General features: G+C 37.2%; 1 protein-coding gene across 3 annotated transcripts in view; it reads right to left on the bottom strand.

The window, feature by feature from the left end:
• The window catches only part of pan2 (poly(A) specific ribonuclease subunit PAN2), a 58,731-nt gene extending 38,441 nt beyond the window's left edge, over nucleotides 1-20,290 (bottom strand). Inside the window, exons 1-9 of one of the 3 annotated variants that reach the window (XM_028798047.2) lie at nucleotides 20,204-20,290; nucleotides 16,863-16,961; nucleotides 14,560-14,861; nucleotides 13,625-13,794; nucleotides 13,379-13,499; nucleotides 9,714-9,791; nucleotides 8,122-8,389; nucleotides 7,575-7,920; nucleotides 6,965-7,061 (exon numbers count right to left, since the gene is read on the bottom strand). In XM_028798047.2, coding sequence (XP_028653880.1) covers nucleotides 6,965-7,061; nucleotides 7,575-7,920; nucleotides 8,122-8,389; nucleotides 9,714-9,791; nucleotides 13,379-13,499; nucleotides 13,625-13,794; nucleotides 14,560-14,853 — 1,374 coding nt within the window. In that variant the 5' untranslated portion in view covers nucleotides 14,854-14,861; nucleotides 16,863-16,961; nucleotides 20,204-20,290. Of the gene's footprint in view, nucleotides 1-6,964; nucleotides 7,062-7,574; nucleotides 7,921-8,121; nucleotides 8,390-9,713; nucleotides 9,792-13,378; nucleotides 13,500-13,624; nucleotides 13,795-14,559; nucleotides 14,862-16,858; nucleotides 16,962-18,201; nucleotides 18,223-20,203 lie in introns of those variants that run through there. The other 2 variants (XM_051925207.1, XM_051925208.1) reach the window with 2 other exon arrangements.
• Between the last annotated feature and the right edge of the window lie 433 nt (nucleotides 20,291-20,723).

The following is a 20,723-nucleotide window of genomic DNA, read 5'->3' as shown; positions in this document are numbered from 1 at the left end:
TACTGTGTGCTGGAAGTGATAACGGTACTTACCCACAGGGTGAGAAATGCATAAACTTAACATTTTGAACTTGTCTAACTGCTTATGTTAAACTGGTTTAGACAACAGTTAAACTATGAAGATTACTTGTATACCTATGTTGCATGTCTGTACCGAAAATTAAATTTTTATTATCTCAAACAAACATTAGTTAACGCAATTGATCCTCTTATGGTAATAAATGCCATACATTTTTTAACATAGTTGCAAAAATATTAGACAAAGCACTGAAAAATACATTAAGGACAAAAACTAATGAGATGACTGTACGTATTTTTATGAGCTATATAACAAAGAGGAAGCGTCTTAAAGAATATTTCTCTAAAGAGAAGGTGAAAGTCATGCAACATCCAAGGGGAAATATACATTGTGCATAAACACTAATAGTTGCATGCACACTAATAGTTTTCCAATCTAAATAACTTATGCATCCATTGACAATGGTGCACCAAATTAAGTATAATGTTTGTAAACATGACATAGAGTAAACAGAGCTTTATGGGGGGAAAAAAATCATCAGCTTTTGTATTTACGGTAGAATCAAACATTTTTGGAAATGTAGTTCACTGCCACTCTGACTTTGTAAAGGACCATGTTGTCTTGCCATGTTTTCATAGTAAGGTCAATATTGTCCAAAAGAGACATTTTTACACAGAGGAGATGCATATTTAGCCTGTTTCAAGAACTAGAAAACTAGGAAGGCAGAAAAGGACTTTGATGGCAATCAGGAGACAAAGTTCTTTTAGAGGGGCAAATCAAAATCAGAATCTAATACCAGGTAGGAGTCAAAAACAAAGGAATGTGACAGAACCAAGGGTCAACATTCAAAACCAGAGATCAAACAATTAAAGTAACAAAACAAAGTCCTAAATCTGGTCAATAATCTTTAAGACCAATAATAAAATTTTGTATGAATCCAAACATTAGAGCTTGTGGCCATGTGTGCCACCATCTTATAAAGCGACAGTGTGATAACTTCATAAGCTACACCTACACCTTTTTACCTGCATTTTTTATTACTCTTTAATTTAATATTTTTTGCTGCTGGAGTATGTGAATTTCCCCCTGGGATTAATAAAGTATCTATCTATCTATCTATCTATCTATCTATCTATCTATCTATCTATCTATCCATATTACTAACCGAGAATGCTAAACCGGATGATGGACGCAGGCACATCCGGCCATGGGCCGTAGCTGCAAAAAGACGTACTGCGCCGGCGCAACAAACAGTCCGCGAGAGTCGGCTGAGGACCCGAGAAAGGCGGACAAAAGAGGGCGAGAGAGGCGGATGAGGGTCCGCGAGAGACGCAGGCGCAAAAAGAGTCCGACAAGAGCACAGAAAACAGGAGTGAGCACATACAGAAAGGAGTCACAAAAATGAGGCTCAACAAGCACCAAAATAAGGAAAAAAAACATTAAAGAGCACTCAAACGAGGGGAAAGCACGAAACACATTGCACACGAAACTAAACACACCAAAAAAAAAAGAACAGACGAGCGCACAATAGCAAGGCACGACCATACCCCCGCCACCCTACAGGCACGGGACGGGACACACACCAAGAGGGGGATTCAACAAGCCCATGGAAGACCAAAAAAAAGAACACAAAACCACCCCACAGACCCTACAAGCAAGGGACGGGACACACACAAAGAGGGGGAGAGAGGCGGATGAGGGGCCGCGAGAGACGCAGGCGCAAAAAGAGTCCGACAAGAGCACAGAAAACAGGAGTGAGCACATACAGAAAGGAGTCACAAAAATGAGGCTCAACAAGCACCAAAATAAGGAAAAGGCACATAAAAGAGTACTCAAACGAGGGGAAAGAGTACTCAAACGAGGGGAAAGCATGAAACACATTGCACACGAAACTAAACACACCAAAAAAAAAAGAACAGACGAGCGCACAATAGCAAGGCACGACCATACCCCCCCCCCCCCCCCTACAGGCACGGGACGGGACGGGACACACACCAAGAGGGGGATTCAACAAGCCCATGGAAGACCAAAAAAAAGAACACAAAACCACCCCACAGACCCTACAAGCAAGGGACGGGACACACACAAAGAGGGGGATTCAACAAGACACAGGAACACAAAAAGAAACAAAACGCTCGCGCAACAACGATCCCCCCCACACATCCATAAGAAAAAATGTCTCGACTCCAAAAACGCAAAGCTCAACTAAAGCTTCTAACTAACGATGTACCTAAAAGTAAAAACTTTATGAACTGCATTAGATCCTACAATAGTTCAATTGCTTTTGCATATGCTTTTGATATATATAATATCAGGCCACCAAAAGGCAATGGACCATACTGCTTTCGCATATGTGCACAAATACTGCATCGCATTGGAACAGTGCACCCTGAAACAAATCAACAACGCAAATATGCACAAATCTACATCCTAGATCCACATTACGCAATCTATCAATCAAAGTGTTGCATCGCAACAGGCACGGATTCAAAACGAAACACCTCCCGTCTCAGACATACGTTAATGGCAGCGAAGGCTACAACGGGCTTCTCACACAGCACAGGCAAATCGATTACAGCTCCAAAACAACACGTACCAAATACTACACATGCAACAACGCGCCTCTCAAACGGCACAAGCAAAACATACACCAGGAAAATTCATTCGGATTAATGAATGTCATTTGCAATCATTGTCATTCAGTTCACTTCCCTGAAGAAACAACTGGCAATACAAGTAATACATTTACACGTTGTTGACAAAAGGGTCAAATTAGACTGCCTTCTTTACATTCATATACTGAATATCTACAGAAGCTTATAACTGACGATGTACCTGAAAGTTAAATCTTTAGCAACTGCATTAGATCCTACAAATCGGTATCCACTATGAACATTAACGGTGGCACTGCACGTGACATCCGTCTTGAAAAAATGTTGTTTATTGATGAATGTTCAATGACATGAAGTCACTTACTCAACACCATTCATAAACTTCTACAAACGTTTATGAATAATAATATTCGATTTGGAGGAAAGGTACTTTTGTGAGGAGGAGATTTTAGACAGTGATTAGCTATTCTTCCAGATGCCATGCACTCAGCTATTGCTCAGTGCACCTTAAAATACGCAGACAATTGGCATTACTTTCAAAAGATACAGTTAGTAAAAAAGATACGATGTCCAGAACCAGATCATAACAATTGCTTATTACAACTGAGAGATGGTACACTCACCCATACAGAAGGACTTCAGCCACATATTATTACAATTCCTCAAGCCTTTATCTGCGACGACTTAGTTACAGAGACATTTGGAACAGCAATCTCATTAGACCAAATGCCCCTTTTAACACAACGCACTATATTATGTCCAAAAAATATTAATGTGGAAAACATAAATACCCAAGTCATTCCATTACTTCCTGGAGAGACACAACTCTTTCTAAGCTCTGACAAACTTGACTCTGATCACAACAATAACCATCTTAAATGACCTTACAAGTTCTGAGCTGGAATTACCTTTTACACTTAAACGGCGTGTACAAAGAAATTTTCAAATAAACCTTTACACTGTGCCACACACTTTATTGTTTGATTTCTATTTGCATCATCTACACCGTCACACTATTCTATATCTCATTCATACATCACGCTCTTTGTCATTCCCAACACCAGGGGTTGGCGAGCGAAGCCCACCCCACAGACCCTACAAGCAACGGACGGGACACACACAAAGAGGGGGATTCAAACAAGACACAGGAACACAAAAAGAAAGAAGACGCTCGCGCAACAACAATCCTCACCCCCCCCCCCCCCCCCCCCCACACACACACATCCATAAGAAGTGACACCCAAAGCCACATATTCTAAAGTGAACGTCAACACCTTCACACTAGACAGCATAGGTGTCAGCATTGGTGGATCTCCTTACAATAAAGCACTATTAACCGTTCAACTGCAGAAAAGGAAACATATTAACAGTGACTGCGATCCTCCGGAGTGGCAGCAAATCTGTTAATAAATGGTCGTACATGTCACTCAATATTCAAAATACCGGTCCCAATCACAGAGACATCAGTATCCACTATGAACATTCACAGTAGCAATTCCCGAGACATCCGTCTTGCAAAACTGATAATTATTGATGAATGTACAATGGCATCCAGTCACTTACTCAACACCATTGATAAACTTCTACAAACGTTGATGAATAATAATATTCCCTTTGGAGGAAAAGTTCTTTTATTAGGAGGAGATTTTAGACAATGCTTAGCTATTGTTCCACATGCCATGCGCTCAGCTATTGTTCAGTCCACCTTAAAATACGCAGACAATTGGCATTGCTTTAAAACAATACAGTTGGTACAAAACATGCGATGTCCAGATCCAGAATATAACAGTTGGCTAATACAACTGGGAAATGGTACACTCACAAATACAGATGGACTTCACCCAGATATTATTTCCATTCCACAATCCTTTATCTCAGACGACTTAGTAAAAGAGATATTTGGAACAGCAATCACATTAGACCAAATACCCCTGTTAACACAACGCACTATATTATGTCCAAAAAATATTAATGTTAATCACATTAATAACCAAGTCATTTCATTACTTCCTGGAGAGACACAGATCTTTCTAAGCTCAGACAAAGTTGACTCTGATGACGACAATGAACATATAAATTTCCCCTTAGAATATTTGAACACTATTAACCCTGCCGGATTACCACAACACGACCTTGCCCTTAAAAACGGAACAATAATCATGCTATTAAGAAACCTTAACACAAAACAGGGTTTATGCAATGGCACACGGTTAGTCGTCAACACCATGACACGCAATGTTATTCAAGCGACAGTTCTTACAGGATCACATGCTAACAATACTGTTCTCATTCCTAGAATTGACCTTACAAGTTCTGAGCTAGAATTACCTTTTACATTGAAACGCCGACAGTTCCCCATTAAACCTGCATTTGCCATGACCATCAACAAATCACAAGGACAAACCATGGACAAGGTTGGCATCTACCTCTCTGAACCCGTTTTTGGACATGGACAACTTTATGTTGCCTTCTCACGTGTTCGCCGTTCATCTGACGTTAAAGTTAAAATTATAAATAATCCATTCCAAGGAAGACTCATTCAAGGACAAGACACCATCTTTACTACTAATGTTGTATACAAAGAAATATTCCAATAAAACATTAATATATGACAAACACTCTATTTGTTATTTCTATGGGCATCATCCAAAGCTGCACACTATTCTATATCTAATTCATACATCTGACTCTTTCTCATGTCCCAACGCCAGGGGTTGGCGAGCGAAGCGAGCAGGGGGCGGAGCCCCCTAGTCTATCTATCTATCTAAATGATATTGCATGTCACATCAATTAAATGAAAAACAGCAGCTGTCTTAAGTTCAAACAACATGTTGCCGATCATATTAAGATGCTGTGAAATGGCACTGTAGATAAGAAAAGAAAAAACTTTATGGTGGTATAATACACCAAAACAAATAAATAATTAAAAAGCAGGAGCAGACACATGTTCTTGACAATACTGTTATATCTAAGAATATCTTACATGACAAACACAAGTTAGACCTTTTCTGTCACTGCAAGACACTGAGTAGGTGAGACAGGATTTTGTTTTAAGACGACAAGATTACTGTAATGCACTCTTAGCAGGATTGGGAAAGAGACATAAACAGGCTACATATAATTGTCAGATCAGCACCCAAAACTACAGCAGCACACACCACAGCAACACCATATGATAGTATGGTGCTCAACATTCTTGCTGTTCCACCTGACAAAATAGTGCTCAACATTCTTGTTGTGCTGCCCGACAACATCAGTGCTGAGTCAACAACACAATGAGCTGGCATTCCATTACTAAAGCAGATTGAGTGTCGCTGCAGGTGAGCCTATTAAAAAGGTGATATTGATACAATCACCACTGTAGTATGGCTAAAGTTAGCGGTCCTTCAAAGGATAGCACACTACCTAAAAGAGCAATGAAATGAGCAAATATCCATTAGGTCAGTGCTGGCAAGCACCACACAGTGCTACAATATTATTAACTAAAGAAACAATGCAGAGTATAAACAAGAAAGCAGATAACAGAAACCCTTGTCTCATTCAACTATTTATTGTAACTTATCTTATTTGTCATTTACTTCAACAGTAGTTATAATAATCTTGTTTTTAGCCAATATCATCTTGAATACTTTCTATAAATGTTTTCAAATTCTCCAGATCCACTTGCAAACAAATTTATGAAAAGCTCCTCCAAATCTTTATTCACTACTGTGAATTCTCCATTGTCTCACTGTCAGAATATAAACAGAGTCTTAAATTATTCTGTTATTATTATTCTAAATTATATAAATGTTTGTATGCACAGAAATAAAAGTTAACATTTAGTACTTCCGCCTTATCCATCCATCCAGTATCTAAACCCACATCTCAAATCTGAACTGCTTATATTTAAAGCAAAATACAAATTTTGACTTTACTGTACCTAATTTTAAGGAACAAACTGAACTGTATGTACATGAGAGTAGTAGACAATGGACACAATTTAATAGTGCCCCTTTCCTGTCTAAAGCATAACATTCTTTAGTTCCCTTGCATTATACATGACACATACTCTACTATTATGCCTTCAGTAGTGACAGCATATTTTTACCTACCAAAATGGGCCCCCCTATATTTTGTGTTTGTATTTCTAAGCAACCGCTTACCCTGCTGAAAGTATACATTTTCAATGGAGAAAAAACTGAAATGCTTCATTAATATATAAGTTGAACTCATAAAGCATGAACTGTATCAATTTTGAATACTTATACCGGGTTCAGGCTGGAAAATATTTTGGACAGGGTAGACAGCAATGGCAAAAAATGTTGTTACCCAACAAAATCTCTAGGATTTACCTGATTTCGCAGCTTGTTTCTGGGATTAGGAGCATATCCAATAAAACCTACTGTCTTCATGGTACGCAGAATCTCTGGGTCAACTGGTGGAGCACGTCTATATGTTAGGCACATAAGAAAATTAAGACAATAAAAAATATTATTTGGTCTGAACCAAAAATATTGGCATTACAGTAATAAATTTACAAGCCAAAAGTGGAGTGTTTCTTCTCAAGTCACGTGTTATCAGTTTACCTTCTTGGATTGTTGGGAGTACATGAAAATGTAATTTAAGATCTAATACTTAAAGTTAAATAGGTCAACAAAACGTTTTTGCAAAAAATCTGATCAGCTCACAAAAGGTCTGTTTCCTCACTTAGTAGGGATGTTGCCAAACAGCTAATCAGCAGAAGTGTTTTGAACTGGCTACTCGTGCTTGCTATAAACAGATGTAAGAAAGAAACCAACAAGAAACAGAGCTCTCAATACATCAGTCATTTTCACAAATCTGGGGTTTTGGGGGTTGCTTTTCAAAGAAGAGATTTACAGGCACAGCTTTATCTAGCTTGACATTTGTCAAAAGAAAAATTGGAATACCAGGGGACTATAAATCTCAACTCTGTTCATTCACCTGGGTTGAGGACTAGAAAAAGCAGAAGGCCAGTCAGAAAGAAGAGGCTCTGATCCAGTCAGTGGAAATGGAATAAGAGACAGAGGCATCAGCTCATGGTTCCAGTCCAGGTGATGCACAGTGTCCACCATGCAGGGAAGTGCAAACTCTGTCTCGCGTGAATATCTGTTGAAAGTGACATCTGCTGCATCTGCCCAAAGGTGGACACAGCCCCCAGAGTCTCCAAACACCAAGGCCTGCTTGCTGGAGGACACATCAAAGCTCATGACCAACTGACCCACAGTGTTTACATGAAATATATCAGCCACATTTGCCAAGCCTGTGGGCTCACAGAACTGGCACTGACCTGAGGGAGGAAAGAAGGAAGACCATCAAAAGGACTCAAAACATAAATTCTCTTGGATTATGCTTTTCCCAGTGATACCTTAATATAACAGTGCACTCCCACTCCTAATAACTTTATACCCTCATCAAAAACAACCTCCATTTGCATTTATAATTAAAATGCCTTCATCCCCTATTCAGAGTAGAAGCTTATATTTGTTACCTGTCTGTGAAATAATAGCTAAACGGGATGTATAGGTTGGGATGAACCTCAGAAAGAGGGGATCAACATGGACTTGCAGTGGAGTGATAGCTCTCATCATTCGGAGGTCATACACCATCAGGAAACGGTCACATGCTAGTCCATTCATCCGGCTAGAGAAACCACATGTAACCAGTAGGTTGCCATGTACATCAAAATCTGACAGGCTTCCAGAATAGGCATCAAACTCCTGCTCTAGCTGAAAAGTTCGCAAGTCCCGGAGGGTTACCTTCATATAAAAAAAATAAAAAATAAAAAAATAAAAAAAAAGAAGGTTTACTGAAGACCGATATCTCTTGACTATAATATGCTCAACAGACCTCATTTTCACACCTTGCTGGCAAAGCCCTTACATTTTAATATTCTGGCCAACTGAACCATGTCTTCATAGAAAGATCAGTAGGACACCCTTTAAAATGGTGACTAGATACACATTAGGGGTGTGCGATATTGGAAAAAAAGATTTGTCAATATTTTCTTGGATTTTTGTTACTAACAATAAGTTGACTATATTTTGTGTCCTTCAAAAATGTGTTCCAGCTCACCCTTGTTAATAGGATATTAACTGTTGTTTTCTAATAATATTAATGGAAACAACATATTTATTCATTTATTTAAAACTGAATGTAGTACTAGGGTCTTGTACCGTGTTAGCCATTATGAATGTAGTGAGAAGTCAAGCAAAATGACACCTTTTATTGGCTAACTATAAAGATTACAATATGCAAGCCATCGAGGCAACTCAGGCCCCTTCTTCACTTAAAACTGATTGTAAACAAAATACAAACACAAAATCACCACTACCAAGTATTACTAAGATCAAACAGTGCATGTATGAGTAAGCCATTTCAAAATGGCCTTCAGGATTTACTTTGTAAAAATTTGCACAGAACAACCAAAACTATTATAAAATGACAGCAACAGACACTTTCCCTTAATATAAACAAGACATGGAGCCAAAGAAAAAAACTTATCAATCATAGTACAGGACATGGATAAACATTTATGTACTTTAAGGTGAATTATGCAGCATATAAGCAAGAACAAAAATCTAACCTATTGTACTTTAAGTAATTAAACACAGACTTCATATTCTATCAAATACTGCTCAAGAAAAAAAAAAACAAAGTATTTAATGAGCACACACAGTAGTCTATCCTACTAGCTTATATTTTTGATGACAGAATATGTGAAATCAAATCAGTACAACATTATCAGAATGGTAGCTAATAGAAATACTGATAGCTTGAACTTCAGCTGCAGCCGTGCCACATGCAATATCTTAGCTGCTCTATCTTTAAAATTATACATATTTTATATATTAAATACACATATATTCTGATTACGTTCATTTTTATAATCTTTTGACATTTATGAAGCAGCAAAAAAGACACTTCACAACTACATTTCAACAAAAGAATATATTTATATGCAACATTCACTTTTAAAATTTCTTTTCTTCACTTTTATCATAATAACCATCCTATTTATGTGTTATGACCTTGTTGGGAGGGCTGTCCTCTGTTACAAGAGGCAGCAGAAACTGAACTTACCTTGCCTGAGGTGTGACCACAGAAGAAGAATCGGTTGGACTGTCTCATAATGGCAACCCCAGGAACTTCTACAGAGAACTGATAGACAAAAACATCAGTCAAACAGAAGACAACAGCACACAAAGATCTTACAAATTTGCAAACAAATGCAGTAAGACAGAATAATGGATATACACTCAACTTTGGCCCTGGAGGGGCACAGAGATTACAGATTTTTATTTTAAGCAAACTCTTAATTAAAAATCAATTCATTTAGTTTAAGCAACATTTAATTTAATTAGATATTCAATTCCTTGTAACGATTATCATTCTATTGTTTACATCATGACACTGTATATAAGGGTGCTATTGTTCTACTTGATATACTGTATATGTGTTTTTAAGAATGTTTACATTTGTTTTTTCTTTCTGCTACTTATTCTTTACTAGTATTGCCTAACCTTATTTGTTTCTCTTTTCTTGTAACTTTCTTTTTGACATCTTCTGAAGCACTTTGAGTTACATTGTTTGTATGAAAATGTACTATATAAATGAATGTTGTTGTATGTAAAATTCCATCAAGCCTGTATTTGAACTTTTCTGAGAAAATCTACAAAACTGACTGGGAGGGATTTGGAAATTCAAACCCTCAAATTTCTTTCTATTCCCATTTATTTTATTAAACTCAACTATGTAATAAAGAACACACATGCAGGTTAAACAGGGTGTAATTCTAATTGATTAGCTGTTGTTTCCTTCTTAATTTAGGCCCATGACTATTGTTTATTTACAATTAAAGAAATAATTTTTGACAGGCAAGTGAATTACAATGAAAGAAAAGGGAAAAAAATAAGGTGACTCATGTGCACTTAAACTGATATACTGCTGGACAGGCCATTATAGACAGCCTCAGGAACAATGGCGAGATGCAAAGAAATAAAATACAGAACACTTTACACATTTGTTGCTTAACATGTTTTAGGATTAAAGTTTAACATAAATATATCTGGATGACATAGTGGTTAGAGCTACTACTTATGGATCTACCATCCAGAAAAATATTATGTTCAGTTCCTGTTTGCATAAAGTCTGCATATTCTCTTCATGCTTGCATGGAGTTTCTCCAGGTTCTCTGGTTTTCTTCCAAAATCCTCCTAAAAAAACCATTTCAGATTGACTGGCGATTTTTAATTTACCTAGTCTTAGTGTGGGCGTATACATGAGGTTTACCCTATAACACACTAACATATAATGCAGGGTACATTCTTGCCTTGTGCCCTATACTGGTAAAATAATCTCCTGCTACCCTCTGATCAAGTGTTCCTGAATTGGATTAAGTGGATTTCATAATGTCACACTATGTTACATATATCACTTAAAAACAGTTACTTACTTTTTTTTTTACTAAGTCTACATGATTCTCTTAAGAATATTCATCCATCCATCCATCTTTTAAACTTGCTTATTCCAGTGTCAGATAAGAATCCACAGTTTATCACAGATATATCAGAAATAAAGGAGGAACCCACAGTGCAGTCCATCACTAAGCATGCTTATACTTGGATGATTTAGAGTCAACAATAAATTTAACATGTACTTCTTTGTAATATAAGAAGAAACTTTACTATTCACTAAAAAACCATGTGAACACAACAGATTATGGAATTTCAGAAAGTAATTCAGAGCTTTTTACTTTCTGTTCCCTTTATTGTGTTGTACATTACATTTTAAATAAATAAATTTGCTATTCCTGCCCATCAATCTTTGCCTAATAAACCATAATGACAAGGTGAAAACATGTTTTCAGAAGGTTTTGCAGACTTATTAAAAATCAAAAACTGAAATCTCTCATTCCTATAGGTATTCAGGCCCTTTTGTTCAGTAGTTTGTTGAAGTCCCTTTGGCAGTGATTACAGCTGAGTCTTCTTGAGAAAATCTCTACAGGCTTTGCACACCCAGATTTGAGCAGTTTATTCCTGTCGGATCCTTTCAAACTGCATTAGATTAGATGGGAAGCATCTGAAAACTGACATTTTCAGGTCTTTCCACATATGTTCTATTCTGTTTAACTCTGGGCTTTGGCTGGGCTAATCAAGGATAGTCAGGGAAGCCACTCAAGCATTGTCTTGGCACTATGCTTAGGGTCACTGATTCCTGATAGGTAAACCATTGTCCCAGGCTGAGGTCACATCTACTCGATCACAGGTTTTCTTCAAGGACATCTTTGTATTTGTCTGTTTTTACCCTTCCCTCAATTCTAACCAGTCTCTCTGTCCCTGCTGCTGAGATGCACAGCCACAGCATGCTTCAACATAGGGATGGTATTTGACAGGCGATAAGTAATGAACGGTCTTTGCCAGAGAAATGTTTGGAGTTGTTCCCCAAATAGTTGTTTTTTGTCCCAGTAGACCATAGAATCTTTTTCCTCATTATCTCAGCGTCACTTAAATACATGCCATTTAGCAAACTCTAAGCATATGCCTTTTAACCAAACGTGTTGCTGAGAAGGTTGTCCTTTGGCAGGTTGCCCTTTCTCAGCAGTAGACTTCTGAAGCTTTATTAGAATGACTATTGCATTCTTGGTCACTTCCCTAACCAAGGCCCTACTTGCTCAGTTACTCAGTTTAGCCAAACAGTCAACAGTCAAACAGTTATGTCTCGCCAAATTTGATTATGGAAGTCTACAGAGAGTTCCTTTGACACCATGGCTTGGTTTTAGTCCTGACATACAGTGTGAATTGTGGGACCTTATATACACTGGCGTGTGCCTTACTAAGATACGTTCAATCAATTCAGTTCGTCACTGGTGGACTCAAATCAAGTTCTAGACACATCTCAATGAGAATTAATGCAAAAAGGATATACCGGACAGACCCGGGTTCGCTTCCCGGGTCCACCCTGCGTGGAGTTTGCATGTTCTCCCCGTGTCTGCGTGGGTTTCCTCCGGGCGCTCCGGTTTCCTCCCACAGTCCAAAGACATGCAGGTTAGGTGGATTGGCGATTCTAAATTGGCCCTAGTGTGTGCTTGGTGTGTGGGTGTGTTTGTGTGTGTCCTGCGGTGGGTTGGCACCCTGCCCGGGATTGGTTCCTGCCTTGTGCCCTGTGTTGGCTGGGATTGGCTCCAGCAGACCCCCGTGACCCTGTATTCGGATTCAGCGGGTTGGGAAATGGATGGATGGATGGATATACCGGACCACAATCTAAAGTGCCACAGTAAAAGGTCAGAATACTTTTATAAATCAAGAGATATCGTTTTTTTAATTTTTAATAAATCTGCAAACCTCTCTGAAAACATGCTTTCAGTTTGTCATGATGGGATGTTAAGTGAAGATTGATGGCAAAAATGCATCTGTTTAAAATTAATTCTATAATAGTGTAAAATGAAATGTGCAGAAAGTGAAGGGGTTTAAATACTTTCTGAATCCACTGGAAATATTATAAACTTCAATCATCCTTATCCTACATCTTTCTACAGTTTTGAAGTCATCAACAGCCCCTATGTTCCTATTGTGTGCATTTGATACTATATGTACCATAATACTCCATACTTTCTGCTCATCTCAGCAGAGCCTAAAAACTATACTGACAGTGTGCCAAGTTTAAAGCTATTACAATTTTTTGTGAAACTATTTGTTTGCACCCACAAGAATAAACAGCAAAATGTAGCATTTTAACTAGCATCTCACCCGTTGTGTCTCTTGAATAGTGGTAAGGTCAACCTCTACCACATAATTCTGTAGTCCACCCATCAGTGCTGTGGTATTGTCAGTTAGTAGTAAACTATGCATATCTACGGACTCTTCCATCCTGCAATTAAAAGACAGGAAACAAACAAAAAAAAAAAAACACCTTAACCATATAGAGATTTTGCATTTCAACAAGCCTAGCCAGCCTTTCCACCTTTAACAGTCAGCTTAACCAAAGTCACTTACGGAAAGTCAAACATGATCAGGCCACCGCGTGTCAGACACTTAAGGTTGTTCTTGGACAGGAATAACACTCCATTCTCCAAAGTTTGGATCTGTCGAATGTCATCAGATGCATGGACCTGAAATGAAGAGTATCGTCCCATTGTTGGGCCAAAAAAGGAAGTGGCATGACCCTGTTAAGAAGGACAAATGAAATATGTGTTTAACAATATAAGGACAAAATAATTACAACTTGTGCATTTTTGGAGATGGGCAGCACTAACCTGTTTGCTTCTTTCTCATCCTTACCCAAGGAAGACAAACAAACAAATATATAAAATAGCTTTAATCCAAAAAAAAGCCGTAATTTCAAAATTAAAGTTCTAACACAGAATTTTTTTTTTTTTTACTTATTTTAGGAAATGTGTAGTAAACAAATTTCAGAATTAAAAATTTTTGTCCACGATGGGTGCACCTTTTGAAGTTCTTCAAGCAGCGACATAGCTAGATCTATTTTTTGAGGAAGCCTGAACTGAAACATACAATTCACCTCTTGTGCAGGTATGGTGGACTGGAGAATCAGATCACTTTTTAATGCTTTCCATGAAAAAAAAAAATTCATGTTCTTATTTACAGTGTGCTGTTTTTTTTAATTTTCATCATGTTTTTACAAATGGTGCTTTGGATCCCTTTTAACCTATTGACTGAGCATTGGTCATGTTATCTTAATACTAACACACGTATAGCTTGAAACATTATTAACATTAGCTTTACTAGTAAAATTATGAATGAAAACTGAATAGAACTTTTACAAACTGTACTTAAAAAAGGATCCATTATCTGATGCACACAAATCTGAATAAACCTTTGTGTGTGCAGTGTGCATATATATTCAAACACACATACATGGATGTTTTTAGCAAATAATTTCGTAATTATGCACTTTTGAATTTACCTACCCTGTGATTACCAATCCACAAAAGCTCTTCATGTATATCAAAATGTGTGGCAGACACGGGAACTCCCACTTCAGACACTACTGTGTGTAACTCTGAATACATGCCCTCCACAAGGTGGACCGGCTCAGCCACCTGAACTGGCACACCTAGTGCTTCGGGGTCCAATTCAACGCCCTGTAGTAAAGCTGGGTCTAGACGAGGGTCCAGAGGAGGTGATAATCCAGGATCCAGGCTGGCATGAAGGGCTGGGGAGAAATCCCCCAAACCTGGGTCAAGTCCATCAAAATTCATCATTGGAGCAGCTGTATGGAAAAAAGAGAGAACAACTAAATTGTACATTAAAACAGAAGCTTTGATGTGAATTTCTTTTATGCAAGATTAAAACATAACATGTTAAAAGTTTAATCTTATGTAGATATGTTACATTTAAAAAAGAAAAAAAGTAGCACAAACACAGTGCTAGTATATAGTACATATACATAACTTGTCAACAGCAACTCATTATGCTATTCCCAGTGTTTACCACAAACCAAGTCCCTGTATTTCCTCCTCAAACAAAGAAATGAATGAAATGTAGTACTGTATCCATGACTCACTTAGTATATTACAAACACATGAAACCTTATAAATTGTCCCAATATATTTAATGCGCCTAGTGAAATTGTAAAGCTATTATTAATCTGCATCAATATGATGTGATTTGTAAAACTTAAGAATTCATTAGAAGTGTGTTCCTTAATTTGGGGTGACAGCTGCAGTAAGGAAAAAAAAAATCAAATCTCCATACCGTAAAATAACATAGAATGGGGTGTTATTTCAGAATATTCAGAAGAAAAAAAAAGATGTAAGCTCAAAAATAAGCAGTTGGTTATAAAAAGAAATGAATAACTCTCTCTTGCTCAAAACAGTGTTTAGTCTTTCAAAATCAAAGCACTATTTCTGGGCAAACTACCTGCAATAAAAAATCTTACATACAATATATTCTTCATTTCAAAAGATAATCAGTTAACCGCACACTTAAAATTACCCTGGAGCAACATATGAAACTGATGAAGCAGAAGGTATAATAACTAAATGGTCATTTGAGAAAAATTAGTGAAAGCAAGCTGAATACTTCATTACAAAAGAGGGAATTCCTTACTATGTAAAAATAACAGCATTTACACTTTGTGTTCAAGCAAAAAAAAAAAAAAAATCCTAATTGGAAATGCTATTTTGGTCACACAGAGACAAAGGATAGAAAAGGGGATGCAACCGTTCAAAATACTAATAACCAATAGAAGAGCTTTAACAATTTACAAGTGTTTGTGAGTAGAGTAAACGCACAGGCATCAGTTTAAAAAAAAAAAAAAAACTTTGCCTCCTGGGAGAAAATTGAATGTTTACAAAAGCTCTTTAAGTAATGATAGATAAATATACACACACATATACACAAACAGACCAGAATGACTAAAAATGAAGAAAATAATAAAGGAGGAAACTTCTTACTTAGCATTTACAGTCACAGTGAGGCATTATACAAGAGTATCGCTGTTGGTGAAAAACAGCCCCAGTTGCATTTCCCAAGGCACTTCTGCTGAATGATTTTTTGGCTTAAAGTACTCCATGTTAGTGTGTCAGGCACAGGTTGTGCAACATTGTTCATAAAGGCCCTCAATTCTTTTAATTCTCTCCTTCACTACAAGCTCCTGGGGGTCCAGAGTCCATTTTATAACTGAGTTTGCCTTTTCAATCAGCTTGTTAATTCAGTGGGCCTCTCCTGAAGTGATGTTACCAGCCCAGCGCAGCACATCATAGAAAATCGCACTGGCCATCACAGAGTTATAGAAAATGTGAAGGATGTCATTACCCACATTAAAAGGAACACAGTTCCCTAAGAAAAAAAGGACCTTCTCTGCCCCTTCTTATATACAGTAGTTCCTCTGTGTTATGAGACTAGACCAATCTGTCATTAATGTGGACCCACAAGTATTTGTAGGAGTGTACAACCTCCACATCCCAGAATAGTGACCAGACATACAGGCTCTCTGATATTAAATTACAGATAATTCTTTCTATACCAAGAAACAAAGTTCTGCACCTGACTCCTATACTTTGCCTCATCTCCTTTATCGATACAGAATCATCTAAGAATTTCTGCAAGTAACATGAACTGGTTTTATATTTATAATCTGAGGTGTATAGAGTGAGGAGTAAAGGAGACTGCACTGTTCCTTGTGGTGCTCCAGTGTTACTGACAATTGGGCCTCGCAAAATATTGGGATAATAACTATATGGACAGTGAAGAGGAAATGCTTACTCACAGAATCACAAAATGAACTACTCCAAGGTGTAAAGATTACTGACAAGCAGGATGCTGTGCGGACTGATAATTTTCAGGCTCCTTGGTGTGGAGTGTCTTTCTGTAAAAACAGATTACAAAAAGAGGAGGTAAAAGTAGAAGCTAGGTGAAACTGACAGGCTGGCGTGAATAAAGTAAAAACATTTGTGAAATTATGTTTAAAACAATGTTAGCCCATAAAACGCAAGAGACACTTTTGCACACCATATTGAAAAGAAAAATTGAGCAAGCATAATAATGTAAATGAAGGTTATAATAAGATAGTTGTTATTGACTGTCTGTGTTCTGTAACATTTACAACAGCATACAAACAGGTAAGAAAAGCATAAAGAAAAGCTTATGGATATTAGAAATAACTTTGAGATCATTTAATGGAAAAAATAAAATGGTCATACCTAACCACACAGGAGCTCATCTTCTACATACACCCACAGAAGTTTGTGAAACATATAGTATATATGTAGTACTGTATATGTGTATAACATATAATGGACATTTTGTTGCCGACTGTGAATGTGGAGCACAAAATAACTGCAAGGAGTTAACCAAGTGTAATTTATGTAGTAGTACAACACATATGTTTAAGATTAACCCACAGTTAACAGAACTAAAACAAAAGCTTTTCAGGAAGGAGTGATAATGATGCTAAGTTATGCATCAGAAGTACAAAGTGAAGAACTGCATATATAAATCGTAATTATGCAGTATTATGTATAGCCTTTTTTTTAAAAAAAAACAAACAAAAAAAAACAAAACACTTGTATCTATATCTGCAGGCAGCACTGCAGTGTAGTACTTAATTGTGCTGCTTTGCAAATCTTGTGACCTGAGCCAAATCTCTACACTTGTTTCAGTGTGAATTTTGAACATTGGTCATGGGCCTATTTGGGTTTTACATAGGTACTTCATGTTACTCCCATATCACAAAACTGTGCAATATTATGGTTGATTGGCACATTTGAATTAGCTCAGTATGGTACATGTGCCTTAAAATGGGCTGGTTCTGCCACATACCAAATATGGTTAAGATATTTAAAAAAATAATCAATGGTTGTTTATATTGTCCTTTAATTTCAGTTGTTTTAGAAGGATTTTTACTAAATGAAATTTCACATTTCAGGTGTGATGGTTTCAGATGTGTATAAAGTAACGAAAGAAAAATGATCTTGGGAGACAGAAAAACAGAAAATACTTTTTGAAGCTCTGCACGTAAGAAGACTGCATAAAGATGTATAGGTTAATCTGATGGGAGACTCAACAATAGCTCATCATAGTCAATGTGAATACTGAAGGACTTGTACCTGGTGCTGTCATGATAATTTGCTCATTAGTATGGAACCTAACAAAAAAGAATAAATAAATGTATTTAGCTATAGCCATTTAGTTATAAACTGAAATAAAAATTATCTAGTTTTAGACTTTATTATCCAAAACTAATACATCAAGAAAAAACTATTACTGCATTTAAATTATCGAATTGTTAAAGAAAAAAATTTCTAGGCTACACTCTTGAGTTTGTCCCACAGCTTCTTTTCAGGGGACTATACAAAGTTATTGTCTGTTATACCTGCATTTTTATCACTCTTTAATAGTTTTTTTATCAGTATGCTGCTGCTGGAGTATGTGAATTTCACCTTGGGATTAATAATGTATCTATCTATGACTTTTTGTTTTTTACATAACTGGGATTATACGAATATAAAAATGAATGTCATACCTTTTTTGAAAATATGTGTCAACTATTCATTAAGACGTACGAATTGCAGAGAAAAGTTCCTAACTCTTTTGTATAATATTAAATATTTTTAAAAAGATAGTTATATATATTCTTCAATTACTTTCACCACAAACACTGGGGCAAATGATACTGGATGCAAAGGTGACACAGCCAAGTATAGGGGCTTCCAATAGAGTAACTTTTTGTTTGTGTTGCTTAAAGATAATTTAATGAATTTTTTGTTAAAATAATTTGTAGTTTAAGAGGTAAGCCGATAAGGGGTTTCAGGTACAAGGAGTACATCAGGTAAGCTAATTTGTGTTGAATAAAATGAAGTTACATTAAAATATGTAACAAAAATTAAGTTACATTAAAATATAACACAAACACATTCGCTGACCTGATGTATTCCTTGTGTGTACATTCATGTTTATCATAGCATTAGCAAACATAAATGTGTTGCATGCTGGTCTGACATGCACGTAAAATTTCACTGTTCTCTGGGCACACAACTATACTAATCCTACTGCTACTTCAGTGTAATTAGTATGATAATGCTTAAAACAATTGTTTTCAAGATTCATTCCTGCAGACGACTATGGCTGCTGGTGTTTATTTCAACCTACTTCTGCCTTTAACTGGACTCCTACCATTAAGCAAGCTGTTATAGTCCAGTTTCTACTTTTTTTTTATGTAAATCCAGAAATTACAATTCATTTGACCAGCTCTTTACTGGTATGTGGCAAACAAGGGGAGAATTTGTTTTCGTCATGCTTTTTAAGATTTTGCTCTTTTTTAACATGTTGATTAAGCCTTTTTTCTTAATAATTAGTATACAACGAACTGTTCATCTTCAAGCATGCCATGATATTTACATTCATATCTGTATGGGTGGTCTGTATTCGAATTTAATTAAGGCAGAACTGCAGAAAAAAAAACGAATTACTTGTAACACTAATGGGAATTGAGTATTTAAAGCTATGGCAAAAAATTGTAATTTCTCCTAAATTCTGCTTTAATTGTAAAACAAGAGACGAACAGGACAGAGGTAAATACAATATCTGTTCAATAAGAAGTAAGACTGACCCACAATTGATCGAAACTACTTATAATAATATTTTCAGCCACAACGGTAAAATGAGCCTGAAGTTGAGAAACGTGTTACTAGTCATCTGGAGACACGGGATACCGGGGGCTGATCGAGTACTCCGCCTGGCCCCGGTCTCTTTCATGCCCTCAATATGCAAATGTACTGGCCTCCAGAGTTTCCACTCATACACGTGTATGATAGAAGTCCTCACGAATTGGATTCACGTATGACGCCCCAGTTCCTCGCTATACTTGACACGTGCCTTTGTTATCATCGTCTATCTATTCGCACACGCATGAGGTCTTCTTACAGAAATGAATGCGTAACTTGGTTATCCTGTACCCCTCACATTCACCAGTAAGCATCGTAATAGCCCCCGCTCCTAAAACGTTTATGTATGACGTTCTATACACCTATACGTATGTACAATAAGCATATTCAGACATGAATCGCACAAAAAAATAGCCCCACAACACCCCACAAGCACTAATGTTACCATCCAGTGAGATTGCCCGCTCCTCTGATCCATGATATAAACACAACAGTACTTCCGACCTCAGCGTCAAATCGCGCACCAAAGGCGGAGCATTCCAGTTTGATTAACAACTATTTCTTCCAATCGGAGCCAACCGTTTACGGGTTTGTCACAGCAGCTGGCCAATCTATCCGGCTAACACGGTGCATGCGAAAGCGCATTGATTTGACGTCAGACCAGCTGAGCGGGAAGAAAATAAACGATACAAAACTGTGGCTGGAATAGGACTTTCAGGCTCACGAGTTTTGGCGTTTATGAACGCCTGTTTGGGACTATATGCGTTCTCTTTTGGTAGACCACCTGGACCCGCTGCAGTTTGCCTGTTGGCCAAAAGATTGGAATGGAGGATGCAATTATCTGTCTGCTCCACAAGGCTTAGTCTCATCTGGACAAAGCAGTCAGCACTATGAGGATTATGGTTTCTGATTTCTCTAGTACCATCCAGCTAACTCAGAGATGTGCAGGTGGATGAGCCTATGGT

The sequence above is a fragment of the Erpetoichthys calabaricus genome, chromosome 3 (genome assembly GCF_900747795.2).
Source record: "Erpetoichthys calabaricus chromosome 3, fErpCal1.3, whole genome shotgun sequence".
Lineage (NCBI taxonomy): Eukaryota > Metazoa > Chordata > Cladistia > Polypteriformes > Polypteridae > Erpetoichthys > Erpetoichthys calabaricus.
This window is presented reverse-complemented; position numbering and strand designations above follow the sequence as displayed.